At 37.1% G+C, this 22261-nt stretch overlaps 1 protein-coding gene and 1 pseudogene across 10 annotated transcripts in view; both read right to left on the bottom strand.

The window, feature by feature from the left end:
* TMTC2 (transmembrane O-mannosyltransferase targeting cadherins 2) overlaps positions 1 to 22261 on the bottom strand; it is a 1049079-nt gene that overhangs the window by 591063 nt on the left and 435755 nt on the right. For all 10 annotated transcript variants that reach the window (XR_009505423.1, XM_059936614.1, XM_059936611.1 and 7 more), the window contains exon 10: positions 9919 to 10000. Coding sequence is in view for 9 of the 10 variants with exons in the window: in XM_059936614.1 (XP_059792597.1) it covers positions 9919 to 10000 (82 nt within the window). In the remaining variant the exon portion in view is untranslated. The remainder of the gene's footprint in view (positions 1 to 9918; positions 10001 to 22261) is intronic.
* Positions 19711 to 19811, bottom strand: LOC132373813 (U6 spliceosomal RNA; annotated as a pseudogene).

The following is a 22261-nucleotide window of genomic DNA, read 5'->3' as shown; positions in this document are numbered from 1 at the left end:
GGTGAGCGATTCCTAACTTTCAGTGTATCTGATACATATTGTATCATCCACCAATAAAGCATCCATGGATGTAAAATATCTGTGTTCATCTCTTACACTGACATAGAGTTGATGACAGTGCAACACAGCAGTCAGGAGTGTTCTGGTTCAAATGCTGCCTCTATACTAAGTGGCATTGAAATCTTAGGTAATCTACCTTACAGCTTGATGACCTCACCTTCCTCATTGTAAAATGGAGACAGGTAACCTCATCACCTGGCTTTTGTGGGGATTAAATGCGAATTTCTCAGGACACAAAAGCACTTAGTAAATGTTTGTACTGTTATTATATTTGATGAATTCATCATGGAAATACAGTATTTAAAGAGAATTCAGACAAGATGCCTTGCTCTACTTTTTATTCCTTTCTCACTTAATTTTTGTCTTAAGTTTTACATGTTGAGTTCTGTTAAATAATTTTTGGATAATTATTTGGTTACTATAATAATTTTCCTATCTTTTCTACAGACTATCTGAGCAATAGATTAAGATGCTTGTACTTTCACACTTTGCTAAAGAATTTAGTCCTTCCAAAACTAATATGCTCATTAAAGAAAACATAAAATAGAAAACATTAAGCCTGTTCCTCCCCCTAAAAAAAATTGACTGTAAAAGTCCAAAAAGCTAAAATATCCCTTCTTAACACTGTTTGCTTGTTTTACTTTGCTTTTTTAATGATATATCTATTTTGTATAATTTAATCATTATTCATGTACCATAACATAGATAGTTGCCTCTGTTATTATTATTCTTTATAAATTTAACCTAGGGTTTATAATATTTCCTCAAAAGGGGATAACCATAATTTATTTAATTATTTTCCTTTTTGGGGCATTTAGATGCTTTTTTAATTTTTGCCTCTAATAAATAGTAATGCTGTGGTCTGATTACTATTTTTGTTGATAAACATAGAAAAAAATTATATTTTCTTAAGATATATTACCAAGAGAAGAATTACTGAGAATAAGTGCTAGAGCAGCTGAAAAGAATTCATTGAATTCTTTACTTGAATTTGAATTTCTTTGATTTCTAATGAAATTGTATGTTTACCTATCTTTTAAAACCTATTATATTTTTTCTTTTGAGAACTGTTTGTTCGTAACCCTTGGTCTTGGTATTCTCTTTTCCTCGTAGTTTTATAGAGTTTCTCATGTCTTAAGTAGCCTGATCTTTTACCTTTTGCTTTTAAGGAAATTATTTCCTATCACTTTACTGTTTGTCCTTTAACTATATCCCTTTTTTGAAACAAATTAATCATTTAATTTTCCCTTCATTTTTGGCTTGTAAGCTTAGCTAATCCCTTCCCTATTTCTTCCCATATTACTCATGGGAAAGTTTTAACTCTAAAAGTCTCTGGAAAGTATCTCATATAAAATACACACAGGTAGGAAGATTAAATTAAATTACTAAACACATTGTTATAAGAGAGAATTTAAAAATAAAAAATCCTAGGCAAGAAGTGAAATAGTTTGGAACAACATTTAGAAAAATCCAATTCTAATTATACACCTGTAAACTGCCTGTACTGTCCTTGGAGCAGTAAAAGCACACAAAGCACGATACTTTAGCAAAATGTTTTCATCCTAAGCATTGAATATAACTGGAATCTCAATATAATTTTTGCAAAGGCCAAAAATATATTTTCATTTTTAATCAAGGAAATACTACTAATTAGGTCATTATTTAATTTTTAAAATTACTTTTACAATTTCTGAAGTGATTAAAAATGAAATGTTACAACCAACCTCAGTTCACTGCCATATTCTATTTTAATTACAAATAATAAAAACCATAGGCCTCTCACCAATTCAACCCATTACATAGTTTTCAAGCTTCTTCTTTTAGTGTTCACTGATGAAAAGTCAAACCCAATATTTTAACAATTTTCTCCAGTAACTACTTTTTGAAATGAAATTTAATATATATAAACCATGCTGGAGAAAAACAGACTACAACATTAATAGAAAGTTCTAGACTTAAAAAGTTGAAAGAGCTGGATTTTCAAGTTCTTCTCCCACTACAGACATATGTTGAAAATTTCTGATCTGGAGAGTCACTTGAAAATTCTGAACTTCTATTATCTTAGTCAAATGTATTGGGATCCATTCCTACCTCACAGGGGTTAGATAATGACCAAAGAAGATCAGGGTCTGAAAACATTGGGTTAGATCATAAATTGTTTGATAAACGTAGTAAGAAGTTTTCAGGATTCTAATCTTGTTGATAGTAATACCTCTAAAAAATAATAAAGATAATTATAGTTTAAAACAGTCCACACTTCTCTGTGGGCCCAAGATGAAAAATGATCAGCTCTCATAATTTGGATTTCCTCACTTTGGATGTACATTCTATGTATCTTCTCTTAGCATCTAACTATGGCCCTAGTTCTGTCCTTGAACTATTCCCCAGACACATGCCATGCCTTCTGCCTCAAGCATTTTCTCTGCTTTAATGTTCTTTATTGCATCCCCTCAGTTCTACACTTTTGTTTGGAGAACTCCTACTCATCATTTAAATAAAGCTTACATGCACCAGGCATGGCTCTCCTGCACCCCAGCCACCTGGGTCAAGGCCCCTTAGTTGATACTGTGTCTCCTTTTAAAAACTAATTGTAATTGTAATTAAATCATTATTTTTATAATTTGTGCCTCCCTCTTCAGTTTGCAGTCTACATTGGAGCCTGTCTTGTTCCCTGTGGTATCCCTATGAAACTGAGCAGAATCCTGTGGCTCCCCACCCCAATTCCCACCCAAGTACAAAGGTCCCTCCATGTCCCCTGCCTCTTGATTGTAGAAAAGCTGAAGTTTCCCAAGCCTCCCTGAGTCACAAAAGAGCAGGCTCAAGTAGTTAATGATAAGGACAATAGCGTCACAGAGTCTTTCAGTGTCTGATGCACATTCCTGAGTTGTTTTACAGATACTATAATTACTACCAGAGGGGAAAAAGCTAACTGCATGATGACCAGATTGTAGCCATGACACAAGCTGCTCCATCTTGAGCAGTACTGAATCTATGGGTAGCACAATTCCAAGAACTGGCCTCAAGAGAATGGGATTAACACTGTTGCTCATAATAATCTATATCTTTGTGGGCATCAAAATAATTGTAGCTTGCTGTGCCCATATATGTAAGCAGGCAACTAAAATTGTCAGCAAAGAGATGCTACAGAGCCATGTCAACTACTTCTACTAGCCATGTCTTCTACTCTGAGAATATGGTGCCCTATGTCAGCATGAAGAAGTTGTAGAAGATGGACCTTCGTCCCTAATCCCATAGAAATGGAATGATGTCTGACAAATGGGGATTTGTAAGAGCTCTTTTGCCCCTTTCCTGTTTGTCTATTTCAGTTCCCCTTAAACCTTAATTATAGAAACGAGATCACTAGGTAACATTTAACCTAACTCCTGACTTATGCTCTACTGAATGCGCACAATACCTTGCCTAACCTGTTGATTCTTTCCCTAAATTAAAAGAAGTAGGAATGAATAATTAAGTAGTTAAAGAATGACTAGCTTTCCACCCCCAGCAGCTCCCTTAGCGATCCTGCAGGCAGTCCACATGGGCAAGATAACATCTGAAGAAAGATCATGAGGGGTCAGCCAGCCTGCGCGCAATGGAAAACGATGCAGAGCTTGACCTCCTGTCTTGATGATTCGCTGAGGTTTTTCCCTTTAAAAACTGGCAAGGCTGAGCAGAATCTTCAGAGTTAGTTTTGGGACATGAGTCCACCTTCTCCCCAGATTGCCGGCCTTCTGATTAAAGCAACTTTTCCTTTCTACCAATACTTGCCTCTTGAGTATTGGCTTTCAAGCAGCGAGCAGCTGGACCTGAGTTTGGTAACACTTACATCTAGTATAGTGCTTGCTAAATATTGAACTGGAGGAAGAAGATCAGGACTTGTCACTATTGTTGGAAATGAACATCACCCAGAGAAAGGATCAATAATGAAGAAAAAGACACTAAAGTCTTTGCTCTTAGAAACATATGGTTAAGAGTTAGATGGGAAAAGAAGAACCATCCAATGTCTACATAAAAGAGTACTTCTTCTCATTATCATTTGTCACAACCTGCTCCCTTTTAACTTTTTATGCTTTGGTGCTTAATATCTAATGACTTTCCATCTGCCCCAGATTTATGCATAGTAGGTACCTTATAACAAATATTCACTGGTTTTAGTTGTTTCAGTCTATATCAAATTTACTATTATGCATATAAAGAAAAGATTTATAATATATTCTTTCTGAAAAAATGGTTTTTCCAGTAATTCTTTTTTTTTTGAAATTTGTTTATCCATTCACCTGTTTGGTGGACATTTGAGCTATTGCCAGTTTGGGTCTACTAAAGCTGCAGTGAACATTTGAGTTCAAGCTTTTTGGTGGACACGTTTTCTTTTTTTTAAATTTTTTTTTTAAACTTTGGGTTTATTTATTTATTTATTTATTTATTTATCTATGGCTGTGTTGGGTCTTCCTTTCTGTGCGAGGGCCTTCTCCAGTTGCGGCAAGTGGGGACCACTCTTCATCACGGTGCGTGGGCCTCTTATTATCACGGCCTCTCTTGTTGCGGAGCACACGCTCCAGACGCGCAGGCTCAGTAATTGTGGCTCACGGGCCCAGCTGCTCTGCGGCATGCGGGATCCTCCCAGACCAGGGCTCGAACCCGTGTCCCCTGCATTGGCAGGCAGACTCTCAACCACTGCGCCACCAGGGAAGCCCTCCAGTAATTCTTTAAAAAACAAAAGAAGACAAAGAGACAAGGAGGGACTTGCCTAGACTTTCATTCTTTTGGCAGAAGCTTTCTACTGGAGCCAAAAGGAAATTCATGGAGAATCCCTTCAATAACAGGCCCACAAGAGATATCAGGGCACCAAATGTTCACCTTTGACATTTATAAATTAAATTCTGTAAAGACTAGACATGATTTGTTTTTTATGGACATGGGAGTACACTGTAAGGTTGATGAGATATGAATAAAACATTATACTATTACTGATAGCATAGTTTGAAACCTATATTTTAAAAATTTTATTTATTTATTTATTTTTTTAACATCTTTATTGGAGTATAATTGCCTTACAATGGTGTGTTAGTTTCTACTTTATAACAAAGTGAATCAGTTATACATATACCTATGTTCCCATATCTCTTCCCTCTTGCATCTCCCTCCCTCCCACCCTCCCTATCTTACCCCTCTAGGTGGTCACAAAGCACAGAGCTGATCTCCCTGTGCTATGCGGTTGCTTCTCACTAGCTATCTATTTTATGTTTGGTAGTGTATATATGTCCATGCCACTCTCTCACTTTGTCACATCTTACCCTTCCCCCTCCCCATATCCTCAAGTCCATTCTCTAGTAGGTCTGTGTCTTTATTCCTGTCTTGCCACTAGGTTCTTCATGACCTTTTTTTTTTTTCTTAGATTCCATATATATGTGTTAGCATACTGTATTTGTTTTTCTCTTTCTGACTTACTTCACTCTGTATGACAGACTCTAACTCCATCCACCTCACTACAAATAACTCAATTTCATTTCTTTTTACGGCTGAGTAATATTCCATTCTATATATGTGCCACATCTTCTTTATCCATTCATCCGATGATGGACACTTAGGTTGCTTCCATGTCCTGGCTATTGTAAATAGAGCTGCAATGAACATTTTGCCACAAACATGAAAGAATGCTCAACATCATTAATCATTAGAGAAATGCAAATCAAAACTACAATGAGATATCATGTCACACCGGTCAGAATGGCCATCATCAAAAAATCTAGAAACAATAAATGCTGGAGAGGGTGTGGAGAAAAGGGAACACTCTTGCACTGTTGGTGGGAATGTAAGTTGATACAGCCACTATGGAGAACAGTATGGAGGTTCCTTAAAAAACTAAAAATAGAACTACCATATGACCCAGCAATCCCACTACTGGGCATATACCCTGAGAAAACCATAATTCAAAAAGAGTCATGTACCAAAATGTTCATTGAAACCTATTTTTTATATATTCCTTAAAATTTTTGATGAAAGACCACTGAGAAATTAAGTATATATTAGACACAACACGAAATATGAGTTGGAAAACATTATGGAAGCCCACATCAATCCTTTCACTTTATAGATGGGGAATCTTAATCCCAGAGACTATAGGTACCACAGAGTCCTACATTTAACCAACTTATTAAACCAGTTTTAAAAACCTGCCTCGCTTTCTTTCTTGCAAGCCAACATGAAGGAAAAAAGGCAATCTCTAATGCAATCCCTTCTCCCAAGACATAAAACTAGTGGATTCAAAACACAAAGAACTAAGAGTACTTTTAAAGACTGCCTTCTAATTGCCATTGCAGCCAGTATAAATTCCTGTAATTTCCTGTCTATTCCCAACTGAATGGCATATTCTTAGTCACTTGTATCATTAACAAGCAAATGAAAAGCACACAGTCACCCAGCAGAGTGAATTTCCAACAGAACAAAACTCACCAACTCTGGCATTTTCATTGGCATTTGCAAAAGTATTAAAAAAAAAAAAGACTCAAAACAACATTTACCATTTCATTTACATTACATAAACATTCATTTAACATTAACATTTCATTTAAACATTTAGTTTTAAGCTGAAGAAGTGTTATTATTCATTCAATCCATGGGCATAAATACCCTAAGAATATCCATAACCAGTAAGTTGGAGAAGAACTGATATAAAAATCATAGTATGCATCTTCTTGGACAAAGAGCAAAACAAATTCTAACAGAAGAAACTTTTAGTCAGTTTTGGAACCTCCATCAAATTCTAAAATTAAGAATATATCTGAGCTCAACATTTATTGCACATTACTGCGACATGGCAATATGCTAGATATTGATGGTGCAAAAATGGAAAATAGGTCTTCCCTATTAATTATCTTAGAATTTTCTAAGGAAGGTAAGTGTATAATTTCAATTTAAATACTTGCATTCCCACAACACTCCCCAGCCTAAGCCACCACCATTTCTTGCCTGTGAGACAGCAATAGAGTTCCCCTCGCTGTACTCTGACCTTTCTCTCATCCTGTCTTGCCACATGGTCCCTTCCATTGCTCTTAAAATAAAATACGAACTCCTTAGCTTGGTTACAAAGGCCCCTGGGCTCTAGCCCTGCCTCCTCTCCAAGCTCATCTCCTCCCACTTTCCCGTCAGGTTTAATATGCTCCAGTCATATTCGCCTCTTTCTTTGCTGTGAACACAAGCTTGTTCTTGCCTGCGACCTTTGAACTTTCTGTCTTTTGTCTGAAATGCTCTCATCTGGCTCTTCAAAGAGTTGGCATAAGCTAAGATTTCATATATCACCTCCTCAAAGATGCTTAACCTGACTATTTGGTTTCAAGAAGTACCCTACTGCCCACCACATCACCTTCTAAAAATGACATCATCCTATTTATTGTCTACATAGCACAGACTCACTTTCTGAAAATACAACAGTGCTTTGCATCTTATACATATTAAAATTAATAAAAATCCTTCCTTAAGAATTTTAAGCTAAGTCATGATTTATATGAATTCGACATTCTAAAACTGCACAGAAGGGCTGACTAATCAAAAATATCTATCTACCTACCCAGCCACCTATCTACCTACTTGTCTGTCTCTCTATCTACAATGTTGTGAAAGAAATGGAATACATATTATAGAAGAAAAAGCAATGATGGTTATCAAGGGACCCAAAATTTAGTTACTTACAGCTAACTTGGGCAAATCAACTTCATCTCTCCTGGTTTCAATCTACTTATTTGTACAACAGGGATTATATTAGATACTTTTAAAAGAACTTTTCAGTTCTAAATTTTAGTCATTTGAAGCAGACTTTTTCCAAATAAAAATCATTAATATTCCTTTAAATGTACATTTTTAAATAACCTGAGCACAGTGAGATAGGAATATGAGGCCCTCAGCTATGGGCTTCCTGTCTGTCTGTAGGTTATTTTGCCTTAACTACTGCTTTTTGATGCCTCATCTTCAGTCCTTTCCATTTCCTATTCCAGAGTGGGGAAAAAATATTGAAACTATTTCATAAAAATATATTGAATTATGCACTCATTCCTCCCTTAGAAAATAAGTGTACTTCTAATAATAGGTATATGCCAAAAAATTAAAATAACCCAAGAGTACTAAGAAGAATCAGTTTTACACATGCATTTACAGAACATCTATCACTGTTTTCCAAATAACATACACAATAAAGAATTTGTTTCACTTTCTGTTAAAACTAAATCCCAAAATTTCTCATTGGAGTAATACTCCCTATTACTACCACTGGAAAAAAATTTATTTTCAGGAGAATACTGTAATATAAAAAACAATAATAAATAAAAAGATAGAAGTGGGTAAAGACAGACAAGTCAGAATAATAAATAAGGGGGCTATCTCTTAAAATTAATAAATAGTGACTTTTTTCAGTGGCATTTCAGATGAAGCAATGATGAAGTTTAAAGGAATTGAATGTGAAAAATCTAAAGCATATAATAAAATTATGGGAAACAAGCTTAGAAGATGCAGTAAGTAGGATTAGTTTGAGGTTCAGAAAATGCAAGCACCAAGACAGGATAAAAAAATCCTATTTCATAAAATGACCAGAGGTCCTTTAGCACTCATAGAAAATAATCAGGGAATTACTTTAGCTCAGTAGGGGCACCCAAAATAATATGCATGAGAAAATCCTAATTTAAAATACTTCATATAAGAAAACCTGAAGAAGTAAACTAAATTCTGCAGCAAACTTAAATTAGTTGACTACTATTTTAACATGGCAATAAAACTGCATTGTGAAACAAAATCAGGAGTGGTGATGCAATAAGTTGTGTGAAATTACATGCTATGTTATGCTGGAAAGATAAAGTATCACAACCCTAGGTTTATAAACATATACACACAATATAAACAAATGGACCGGTGGTTGGTTAAATGTATCCTCCATTTTTTAATTTCCATTTTCCACACTCATAGCCTGTCACTGATCTATTTTTACTAGTTGGGAAATGGAAGAAGAAATTTAATATTATACAAGCATATTAGCTTTATTTTCCCAGGATTTTTCATTTCCATCCGTCTTTAAGTTTACTACTTGATAAAACAAACACATCAAAGCCAACAGTGGTCAAAAATTTGTTTTTATTTTCCAAGGGATCAGCAAAAATAAATGCTTTTAGGCTCCTTGAAAGCCAGTCCAAATGCAAATATGGTAGAAATCAGCACATCTTAACCAACACCAAACCAGCTATATACTTCGCCTCACTGAACACATGACTCACTACTAATGACAGCATGGAGTGTGACAGAGTTGTTATGTAACTTCATTCCAGACTGATTAAGATAAACCGAGTGAGAGACACATCCTTTACAGCCTTTATAGTTTTTATCCTTGACCCCAATCTCAGGCATTTAGAGTACAGGCTGGGGTAACTCCATATCTTCCAGAAAGCAAGACTCTGAGGCCAAAATGTAAGCCTCTAAAACTTCAAAATGATACCTTCAGTGAGCAATACATTATCATTTAGAATGAAAAGAGAGCTAATATTTTAATTATATACCATGCATCAGGCAAGGAGCAAGATGATTTTCTGACGAGACCTCATTTAAACTCCAAACTGAACTTGAAAAAACAAAAACCAACAACTGTGAAAATACCTTGCCCCACTGAAGTCCTATGAAAATTACTAAAAGTAAACATAAGGCATAGCCCTTGTTAACGTGACTGCTTTGAACAAGAAGGCAAGACTATAGCATGAGGCTACATCTACAAAAGCAAAGTCAATGTCCTCTCAAAATGTTCTTTGCCAGCACAACCTAAATCTCATATCAACATTCACTGTAAACGTGGGGAACATGGGAAAAAAACTATCAACCACTCACCATAATGCATGTAACAGTTTCCTTTGGTGGGGTCCAGCTCAATAGCCTTCAAGAAGAATTTTTCAGCCTCACTCTTACGACCCTTGAAAAACAGAGAAAATGGATGATTCAGCAGCGGATCATGAGGGATTCTTCACCTCCTGGGCCCAAATGAAGTAGACTAATGTCTACTTAGTAATCATCATCAAAAAACAGTGTTTTGTTTTTATCTAAACGAGGATGATCAAAGAGAATATGTTGAGAGAGAAGACTGAGGTCAGAATCCTGGGAAACATCAAGATTAGAAGAGACAGTGAGAGTGAGTTCATTAAAGACGTCAAAGAGAAGAGACCAGGAGAGCAAGAGAAAAAAGGGAAAAAATGGTTTCACGGAAACCAAAAGGATAAGAGAGTTTTCAGGAATGGTGGGAAACATATTTTCATTTTCTATTTTATTTTCTCCCTTTGATCTGTTTCTCTTCATTCATTTATTCATTCTTCCTTATAAGGAATGATGACTATTTTAGCTTTGAGATGATTTTGTCTTAATGTTCACTTTATTCTATTTATTTATTTATTTTTAACGTTCACTTTATATAGGAAGAAACTAAGTCACAATTTGTTGACTCTCAAGCAACTACTGCTTATCCTTGCTACTGTCATTCAGGACTACAATATTGCTAAATCAGGATTTAATCTAAAGCTAGATATTCTCCCTAGCTACAGTTTTAAGCAAACATTACCGTAATCCTCAGAAAAAAAAATAAGCAAAAAGTAGGGGCAAAGGCTTATATGCAATAAACTGATTTTTCATGAAATAATATCATAATCCAGGCAGATTCTAAAACTAGACATTCTTTGCTGTGCTATAGCTTCTGCACCAAAATTGACTCTAGAGTAACAAAAAGGGGTGACTCAAGGTAGGAGAACAGCCCAAAGAAGACCTTTCCTAAAACAGTTCTGTCTCGTCCTGCAAGGTTAAAATGAAGATCTATGCTAACTGGGTAGAAGCAAGGCACGGGGTGGTATCCAGAAGCTGTGGGTCTAGAGTCAAGAGAAACAATCTTATCTGTCTGTGCCTTCTAATTTAAACGCTATCTACCACATAAACTTCAGGTGATGTTGTTCTTTCCCCTTCACATATATTTTTAAAAATCACTTTTAAGGAGACAATTCTTCCAAAGATAGAGGTGTATAGTTAAGCTAATATTCTAAATTTCATGCAACTTTGACTCATTTCTCCATATGACTTCTCCTTTTTATTCGTTCACTTAAAAAATTCACTCTGTTGCCCTCTTTCCTTTTACTAATGCTACTCCAGTCAATAACTCCTCTTTAATTCACAAGGCTTGTCAAATTTCCAATAATTAAAAATTAAAAATCTCCTGCGATATTTCTCACAGCACTTTAAGTTCAAAGGAAAGCACAGGCAAAATACTTGCTACACATATCACACTTTGATGAAGTTAGTAAGAATTAGCAAGAATCTTACCCAGTTAGGATTCACTAAATGATCATGCAGTTAAGAGCACAGATGCCAGGAGGCCGAGCAGCTCTCACACTTATGTAGCTACGTGAACCTTGGAAAATAATTTCATCTAGTTATAATTTTCTCTGTTACAAAAAAGAGGGCAGGTGGAGAACAGAGGATTTTTAGGGCAATGAAACTATTCTGCATGATACTGTAATGGCAGATACATGTCATTATATATTTTTCAAAACCCATAGAATATACAACACAAAGAGTGAACCCTTATGTAAACTATGGCCTTTAATTAATAATAATGTATCAGTATTGGCTTATTAATTGCAACATGTACAACATGAGCTCAAGTTGATACAACCAGAGAAGCTGTATAGGAGGGAGGGAGAGTATATGCCATTTCTGTACATTCTGCTCAATATATTTTTTGTAAACCTAAAAATGCTCTAAAAATAAAGTCTATTATTTTTTAATGAGGATAATAAAATCTATTTCATAAGATTACTGAATTATCTGAAAGGATACACATGAAGTAGCTATTACAGTACATAGGCACATTCTGAGTTTATAATAAATGTTAACTATTATTTATATGTAGATATATATACACATATTCATATATAGTATGCAATAGAATGCAGAGTTCTGAATGACAAAGAATATGTTTTATTATATACACAGCCTCAAAACACATGCTTAGCCTTTAAATCACCACTGGAAAATAATGTACAAAGAACTTGCAGAAGATGATAAAAGAAAGATGTAAAATGAAAACTATCATTGGTAAAGAGTCTGTACAAATATTATATGCAAAAATATAAAAGGGTCTGTGAACTTTCTTCCACTTAAGTTTTAAGGACAGAAGAGAAGAAAGTGGCTCATTTATCAATGTCACAGTAAACAGCGTAGTAAAATTCTTATGTGTAGTCCACTGGCAAAGCAATAGTATATAGCTTTAAAAAATAAATCAGAACTCAAAGGCCAGTAGTCTCAGGTTACTCAAATGAACCAGGTTATTAAAGACAGTGAGTCCCACCACCTCCTAGATACAAAACAAATACATCAAAGGCCAGAACATTCTTTTTTGGGGGAAGTATCAAACCATCATGCAAAGACCCATTTTTCTACTTTGACCACTATTTGGTCAAGTGCCAAATTATGAGGAAAATAAAATTCTCAGGACACTATATAAAATTAATTCAAGGGGCTTCCCTGGTGGCGCAGTGATTGAGAGTCTGCCTGCCAATGCAGGGCACACGGGTTCGACCCCTGGTCTGGGAAGATCCCACATGCCGCAGAGCAACTAGGCCCGTGAGCCACAGCTACTGAGCCTGAGCGTCTGGAACCTGTGCTCCGCAACAAGAGAGGCCGCGACAGTGAGAGGCCCGCGCACCGCGATGAAGAGTGGCCCCCGCTCACCGTAACTGGAGAAAGACCTCCCACAGAAACGAAGACCCAACACAGCCAAAAATAAATAAATAAATAAAATTTTAAAATGCATTAAAAAAAAATTAATTCAAGCAGATGCATAAGCCAACCAAACACACACATCACTGGGTCCTAGGAAGGGTGCTAAGGAGGTCACACTATGTTTAATCAGGCTCTTTTCACTATTATTGTTATAGAGGGGTAGCAGTTAAGAAAGTGGAGAAGAAAAACATCATGGCTCAGCAGGTTTTTCTTGGAGTCTTTTAGATTATGTCAGCATTTTCTGCAAGCAAGCGTTACCGAGTAGCCTCTGGTTATATGAACTTCTCACATCAAGCATCGTTACTCATTTTATATATTGGTTGGGATGTTTGGACACAGGTGGTGGTTGAGAAAACCAAGAAAAAGGGGCTGTGGTCAGCTGTGACAAATAAGGGAAATGTGAGTGGAGAGGCTCAGTTTCCGCTGCCAGGTCTATGACTGTTTTGCGTGTTCACTTGTAGGTTAAAAAACTTGTATCGAATGCCTTGCGCTGTTCTAAGTACTGGGGATATAACCATATAACTGAACAACACAGACTGCTCGCTGGCAAGTGCTAGTTGCAGGAGGCACATAGCAAACAAATAACCCAATAAGCAAGGGGATCAGTCATAGAGCACTGAGGGCTAACAATGAATTTCTTCAATTCTCATTGAGAGAACCGGCCCAGAGCCAGACTAGCCTGTGTTTGAATCTTGCTGCCTCTACTTATTTAGCTGTGTGACTCTTAGTCTCTTCTTCCTCATTTGGAAAAATGAACATAATACCAATTTTGAGGGGTTGCTAAAATCATAAGTCAAAGGGAAATAACTAGCTTCGGACCTGGCATAGAGAGCTCTGACATTCTTTGATTTTTCTTCCATCTATCTCCTCAAAAAAATTTTATTCTTTCCACCTTGAATGCCACTGTCTGGTTCCTAATTACCAAAATTCAAAAATCCTTTGCAGAATTTTATGTCATGGTAGAAACTAAATTTCACGATTTTCCTATAAAATGTCTCTCATTCGCAATACTTCCCCCTCCTCCAAATAAAAGGCTCTTCTGGCTCACATCTTTTTTTAAAATATTCTTTTTTTAAAAAAATAAATTTATTTATTTATTTTATTTTTGGGTCTTTGTGGCTGCACGCAGGCTTTCTTTAGTTGCGGTGAGGGGGGCTACTCTGTTGCGGTGCGTGGGCTTCTCATTGTGGTGGCTTCCCTTGTTGCGGAGCACTGGCTCTAGGTGCACAGGCTTCAGTAGTTGTGGCACGCAGGCTCAGTAGTTGTGGCTCGTGGGCTCTAGAGCGCAGGCTCAGTAGCTGTGGCACATGGTCTTAGTTGCTCCGCGGCGTGTGGGATCTTCCTGGACCAGGGCTCGAACCCGTGTCCCCTGCATTGGCAGGCGGATTCTTAACCACTGCACCACCAGGGAAGCCTCCGGCTCACATCTTGAGTGCTACAGTAGATTTCAGATTTCCTGACTCACTGAACTTCACTTTACCAGCTTAATAATACTTAAACAGAACTGTTTTCATGTTATGCCATTGCTCAAAAATATTTTAATAGCACCCTGTTTCCACTCATTTTATTTAATAACCAGTCTAATTTTCAAAATATTTCACAATCTAGTTCAAATCTTCTTGGATAAATTCCTGTACCTTATCAGGCCAATTTCCTTATGTACCTTAACTGTAGCTCCTATGTTCTGCCTTAATTATTTCTTCTGGTCTGTAATGTTATTCTTTTTTTTTTTTCATTCATTCATATATATTTTATGCTTCAAGCCTTGGTTGAAATCCCACTTTTTTATAAAGCCCTCTGTGATGGCTCCAACTCCCAGTAATTTCCCTTTCCTTTTAATTGTGCTTATATGATTATTTTTTTAGAGTCATTACTATCACACTGGAGTCACACAACTTGAACCCTACAATACTAGACCAAGGGCTTTCATTATAAACTAAGGTGGTTGGCAAGTAGAATTTCAAATTTGCAAACTGTAATTCTCGGAAAGTATTTACAGTTTGTATATAACAATTTGGTGTATTCACGCAGGAGTCAGTCAAAACAGCAAAAACCCAGTATGCGGAAGCAAAGAGCAACTGACAGTGGAAAAGATTAGAAAGTCAATATCAAACAGACCTATAGGAATACTTGGCAAATACTTTAGAAATTTTACCATCAGAACTTTGAACAATTCTAGATTAGGCATTGTCTGCAGTTAGCATATTAGTGCTGATATGAAGAATTAACTGGTTGGATCTGAGGCAGCATAAATGACTATGGGATGAAGGGAAAGAGCTAGAAAGATGAGAAAAGAGGAGAACTGAATGGAACCAGTGCAGAGACATATTCCTGGCAAGGGCTGCATGAGTAACTAGGGGTTAGGGATTTGAGATTATCAATATACTTATCCTTATATTCGTATAATATTTGTAGCACTCTACTGAGTGTTAAAAACACAGATTCAAGATTAATATCATTTAAACTCATGAAAAAAAGCATCCTCAATCAGGACTAGGCTTGGTCAGGTCCTCTTCTGACTGGCAGCAATAAAACATACACATGTAAGATAAATATTCAGTAAAGTTTAGATAGCCTGTTGCACAGCATAAAATTAGTTTCCAGCACATTTATTTTGTTTTATAATTAAACTGTATGCTACTGCCCCTGTTCGGAAAGAGGTGCCCACCTGAGCGGGTATACAAGGCAAACAGTTTCTCTTCTGAGGGCTGATCAACGTTTTTTCCAACTACAAAGTGAAGAAATATAAAAACAGATACTTATATATTTACACACACACACACACACAAACCTGGAGCTCCTACTCAAGGAAGCACTTGGTAATATTAAACATGAGAAAATTTTATACTATTAATGGCTTCAGCTTGAATTGTCTTATTTTTAAAAGTTAACGATATACCAAATTTTGTACCAATTTTTGGTAACAAATCACTCATTATATCTACCACCCTACACACAGTGTGTTTTGATGCCACAGCTCAGAACTGCTATTTTATTGAATGACCTGAAAACATCAAGACTTTGCATTGTTGCATTGCATTATAAATATATATATAAATATATAATATAATTAGTGTATTAATCTTGTCCTCTAAACTAGATTACTCCCATAAGACTTTACTTTTTCATCTATAGCCATCCAAGTGTTCTATAAATATAATTACCAGTCAACAAATGAACAGGCTACCACTATTTTCTTGTATACAACTTAATAGCATATAGTTACTCCTTAGTTATTTAGTTCACATGGTTACATGTTTTCAGTAAACTACAGAGCTATGAATAAAGCAGTGATTTCTACACTTTACTTCTGGAAACTGTCACATGAACCAAGGTCTATAAAACTATAAAAAGTGTTCCTCAGAGCTAGCCTGATTCTCAACCAAATATTTATATCCTAATAAGGGACTACCTGTGTCTTCAGCATTGGTAAGAAAACCAGTTAGAATAACATAAAGAACAAACCAGAGGATTTCCCTTAGGTGGCCCTACTCATATTTAGAGGCTGCTGTAAGTTTAGTGTAAAGAGTCTTCTTCTGCAATTGTGTATCCAGCAGTCACTCTCATACGTAGTGTCTACTTTGGGGGAAAGTCTGACAATGGTGAATGTCAGTCATTTTTCACAACAAATGAAAATCACATCTTCATTTCACATTCAAGAGTGTATCTAGGGCTTCCCTGGTGGCGCAGTGGTTGAGAATCTGCCTGCCAATGCAGGGGACACAGGTTCGAGCCCTGGTCTGGGAAGATCCCATGTGCCGCGGAGCAGCTGGGCCCGTGAGCCACAACTACTGAGCCTGCGCGTCTGGAGCCCGTGCTCCGCAACGGGAGAGGCCGCGACAGTGAGAGGGCCGCGCACCGCGATGAAGAGTGGCCCCCCGCTCACCACAACTGGAGAAAGCCCTCGCACAGAAACGAAGACCCAACACAGCCAAAAATAAATAAATTAATTAATTTAAAAAAAAAAAAAAAAAAAAAAAGAGTGTATCTACACAGATAAGAAACAAGAAAGGGAAGCAGCCAATAAAACGGGTCCAAAAGCTTATATGTAGTTTGGTAAATGTGTTGTTTACAGCTGCATTATAGTTTAATGAGTGCAAAAGGAAAAGCAATCAAATAGCCTTGAAAAATTAATTTGTGAAGGCCACCATTTACAAATAGAAGAAGTGTTGTTTCATGGTCTATCTTAACATCACAGTGTTTGTATGCGAAGTGTCTTCAGGATAAAAAAGGTTTTCCTCATCACAAGAAAAATATCATTAAAAAAAAAATCTAACAGTTGAACTAATTCTTACTAACCAAGAAGATTTACATCAAACCATTTAGTTCTAAAGTCCCTCCAAGTCATTATATATAATCAGCCAGAGATAACCTTAGAGGCGAAGTGAAGGGACAGGGGCAGTGGTAACTTTCATGATGAAATACTTTATCTCTATACTACTAAAATATTTCCCATCAAATTATCAGGGGCCTAAAACTTGACCATGACATTTTTTTTTTTTAGGGACAGAATAGCATTTCTTCTGGAAAGCTTTAAAATATAACAGAATAAGGCTACCATAAACAAAAATGAATGTGGCTAAATAGCTTACTGATAATAGTTTGTGTTTCTCCTCCCTGAAATGTCCCTCAAGTTTCACTTTCTATAAATGTCAGGCCTTTTCCTGATCTCTTTTCCTAAACGTCTCAAAGCAGAAGCTGCCTGAAAGATACCTGGAGTATACTGTCATAAGCCTAAGCTCACGGAAAAGGCATGTCAAATGACATTGAGGGCAGCTAGTGGTGACAGGGAGTGCCCTCTCAGTGTCCAGGGGCTGCATCCAGAGTAGGCGTTGAGACCTCAGCAGGGAGGCATGGCTCTGGGGTACACCTAGAGCAAGGCTGGACCCCAGAACCACAACTCCCAACCTGAGCAAAGCTTCTCTGAAACCCGTCCTGGGTCCTACTGCAGAGCCATCAGACTTCAAGGTGAAGAAATCTGCTCAGACCAAGCTGCCCAGGGCAGCCTCCTTCCCAGCTTTTTGAACACCGTTAAGCCTCCCAGATTTAGGTGAACTTTTGGAAGGGGAGGAGGCCACAAAACTGGCTGAAAGGAAACGGCGGACCAAGTGGGATGAAAGACTGCAGTGGACTGAATTTCCCTCAAAGAAGTTAAAGTGGATTATCCGCGTGCAGCTGGGGCTCTGGCTCGAATGTCAGACATGTTACACGAGCCATAGGCACAAATAAGCAGTTTGCAAATACCAAAAAATAATGTTCGATATCCCTGTAAAAACATATTAAACTTACTCAATATTCAGTTTACCTAAAATGTAAATTAATACATTGAGATGTTATTAATCATCTATCAGTGAAGTTGCCCCAATATTATAGAACTCAGTATTCCTGAGGGTTCATAAAAACCAGCACTCAGCTAACACACAGCTAAAACATAGTAAAAGATAATAAGATCTTCCTGGGAGCAATCTGATATGTATCAAAGCTCTTAAGTCATAGGTATATCTTGGCCAAACAGTTCTATCTCTAGGCATTTGTCCTAAGGAAATATCTGTAAATACCGAGAGGTAGCTATTTATTTTCACTGCAGTATTGTTTATACAAATTCAGTGTCTACCAGCATAGACCTGGTTAACCAAATGTCATTTCAGTGAAATATTATGTATCTACTAAAATGATTTTGTAGAAATTACTGAAACTACAAGAGATTTCCATGATCTGTTGCTAAATGAAATAAGCAGGTTGTAAGTTTCTGTTTCTGTCCTAATTACATTTAAAAAACAAAAAGAATATTTTAAAAAGGAGGCTAGCACTACCTGTATCACTGACTCATTTTACTGCAGGAGTTCAAAGGTGAATGAGAGGGTTGGTCCTTTGGTATTTCAAGACTGACAGGGAGGGAAGTACACTTCTAGATTAGACTGTTAAAAAATAGTGCTGTGTTGGGACTTCCCTGATGGCGCAGTGGTTAAGAATCCGCCTGCCAATGCAGGGGACACGGGTTCGAGCCCTGGTCCGGGAAGATCCCACATGCCGCGGAGCAGCTAAGCCCGTGCGTCACAACTACTGAGCCGGCGCTGTAGAGCCCGCGAGCCACAACTAGAGAAAGCCCGTGTGCAGCAACGAAGACCCAACACAGCCAAAAATACATAAATAAAATAAATTAAAAAAAAAAAAAAAAAAAAATAGTGCTGTGTTAGTGTCAAACTAAGTGTCCTGAGAACACAGAACAACTTAGTCCACTGAAAAGGGAAAGAGAATGCTTCAGAGATGTGACTTTCACTCCACAGAAATGGATTAAGCTCCTGCTATGTAACAGGCTGTATTCCAGATCCTGGGAATCAAGACGAAGTTCCTGCCCTTTTGCAGTTCACATTCTGGTGGTGAAATGATAGTTCACACACGAGCAGGTGACTCTGTCTGTCTGAAGTAGTTGGTACAAAAAAAAAAAAAAAAAAAAAATAACACAGGCTAAGGGAAGAGAGCAACACACACTGGGGTGGGATGATGTCTGATAAAGTGGTCAAGAAAGGCCTCTGGTAACACTGGAGAAGTGACCTAAGTAAAGGGAGTGAGTGAACCATGCAAAGATCTGGCAAGTTTGGAATTTTAGGGACTAACAAGAAAACCAATATGATGGCAGGGGAGTAAATGCCGCAAAGAATCACAGGAAATGAGTGTGAGAGACAGGAGCGACCAGACTGTGTAGAGCAAAGTAGGCACGGTAAGGAGTTTGGAATTAATTTTTCTTTTTTGGTAGTAAAAAAAATCACAGTTTCAACATCGGATGCCACATGTTGCTTTGACTCCTATCATTTCCTTGGTGTTAACCAGCAAAGCATCAAACAGCCTCTGGGAACTGCACAAAATATGGAACACCTCATCAATGTGTGTCATCCTTGCGTGGGGGCCATGCTAATCCTCTCTGTGTCATTTCAATGTTAGTGTACATGCTGCTGAGGCAAGCCCTGGAATTTCTTTTGACTAGGAAGGAACACGACAGAGGACTTTAAATAGAGGTACAACATGATCTCACATATTTTTACAAAAACACTGGAGATCTTGGCTGGAAAACTGACTGTAGGGGGCACAGAAAACAGGGAGACCACGTAGGAGGTTATTAATACTCCATAGCTAAGACTAGGGTGAAAGAAGTGGAAACAGTGAGATGTGGTTAGATTCGGAATATCTCGCAGATAGGTGACTGATGGATTGGGTATGTTCTGTTTGATTGAAATGCTAGGGCAGGAGAGTATGGAGGACTAATTTAGAAAGACTGGCCAGAAAGGAGGTCATAGACCAAGCCTTGGCAAGAACACCAGATATCTAGTACCTTCCCTGAGAAGAAAGTAAAAGAAAACTTGGAAGAATGCCAAGAGGAAAGCAAAAAAAGGGCAAAAACAAAACCAAAAAACTCTTCTATTTCAATCATGTTTTCAATAAAAGAGAAGAAAAAGATTTTAAATAACTATTTAAAATAAGTAGCTTGCTTTCCATAGATATTTAAAATATTTGATCAATAAAAATTAAATTCTATGTTGCTTTCTACACAGCTTTGACATTAGGAGTTAAAAGTTAGATTTTAAGGTATAAATACAAATAGCTAATTTCTGAAACATTCTATAACTGAAGGTGTTTAACTTATTCAGATTTCTTGTTATATAACAAATTTTTACTTCCTTTCTACATCTGTTCACTTGTATATTTTCCCTTCAAGCTTAAAGAGGTCATCCACACACACTGTAATAACATTTCAGTGGAAGGTAATTAATTTGATAGGCTACAACCACATCTTAAGCTCCATCTGGGCAAATTGCTTAGGCTGTTACATTGCATTGCTGTACTAAAGTCAAAGTCAAGTTAAAGCCAACATCTTACTACAACTCTTCTCCATCCATAGTATCAATTTATGAGAAGAGAATTCAGATATTTTATTAAAATGTCTAAGGAAGTTGCGGTGAAGTAAGCAGAAATTTTGTTTGGATCAAATGTATAATTAAATTGCAGATAAATGTATCCTAAAATGTACTTTAAAATTATGAAATCATTTTTAAATATCAAAATAAGCTATTTTTAGACTTCAGAATAACACAGAATTTATCGTTGACTCACAAATTAAATAGAAAAATATCTGTTTGTAATTAAAACAATGAACTTTTAGCAGTTCATTAAATTTATCCGTTGATTTCCTTAATCCAACAAATATTTATTGGGAACTGTGTTAAGCTCTAGGATGAAAATGGTGAATAAGGACATAACCCTTGCCCTCCTGAAGAGTCCAAAACTGTAGCTGTTAGGAGTACAACACAAATAAGGGCTGTACATTTCACTGAGAACTAGTTGAAGTATTCAGGAAAGGTTTCCAAAAGAACTCCTGCTTGCTCTAACAATCTGAGAGCTGTGTATGATTAACTAGTTGTATGATCTAGTTGGAGGGTAGACAAAAGTATCTGAAGTAGAGACATAGCAAAGGTAAAATCTCTGTAGCAAAAACACTGCATGAGCCCAGGGTGAGGGAGACAGAGAGAAGGAGTAGAGGTGGGCCATGCGAAAAGTTCGGAGGGGTAGAGCCCGCCTGGCGAATAGATTACATGAAGGAATTTGTCCTTATCTGCTTTGTCAATATCGCTCTGAGGGTTGTGTGGATAACGGTTGTAATGGGAACAGAAGGGATGCAGGCAGATTAATCCAGGCTTTTAAAAGAGAGTGATGGGGCTGATAATGGAGATGAAGATTAGTGGACTGACAGAAGGGATATTTAGGTAATACAGATAGGATTACATGATGGATAGGAGAGGGATGGGGTGTGAGATAGAGGTCACAAAGGTGACCTCTAGGTTTCTGATTCTGAAACTGAGACAAAGCTGGTAAATAATAGAAAAAGAAAGACCAGATTAAGGGGGGAAGATCATGAGCTCAGTTTTGAGACTGAGGTACCTTTGAGACATCTGAGCTGTCAAAGATGTGGTTTGTTAGGTTGACTCAAGAGGCCTGAGGTAAGGTAAAAGAGTATTTCAAGAAGATAGAAGTAGTCAATTATGTCAATTGTTGAAAATATCCAGTGGATTTAATGACACAGAGATCATTGGTAAGTTCAGTAAGGTGTATTTCTATGGCATAATAGGTCTTAAAGCCAGAAGGAGTGGGGGGAATTTGGGGAGTGGAGCGAGGATATGGATACCCTCAGTCAATAGTCTGGCTCTGAAGGGGAGGGAAAGTGACCATGTCAGCAGAAGGGAATGAGACATATTGAGTGTTTTGAAAAAGAAAACAGAAAGTCAAAACATAAATCACAACTGGGCATAAAAATTAATGCGTAGGGCTTTTTTCTCCCCTTAGTTTAACTGAAAATTAGAAGAGAAAACCTCAAAATTCCATTTCTAGAGTTCTTAGGTAACTTTCCAATTATGGTCAT

The sequence above is a fragment of the Balaenoptera ricei genome, chromosome 10, assembly GCF_028023285.1.
Source record: "Balaenoptera ricei isolate mBalRic1 chromosome 10, mBalRic1.hap2, whole genome shotgun sequence".
Taxonomy (NCBI): Eukaryota; Metazoa; Chordata; class Mammalia; order Artiodactyla; family Balaenopteridae; genus Balaenoptera; species Balaenoptera ricei.
This window is presented reverse-complemented; position numbering and strand designations above follow the sequence as displayed.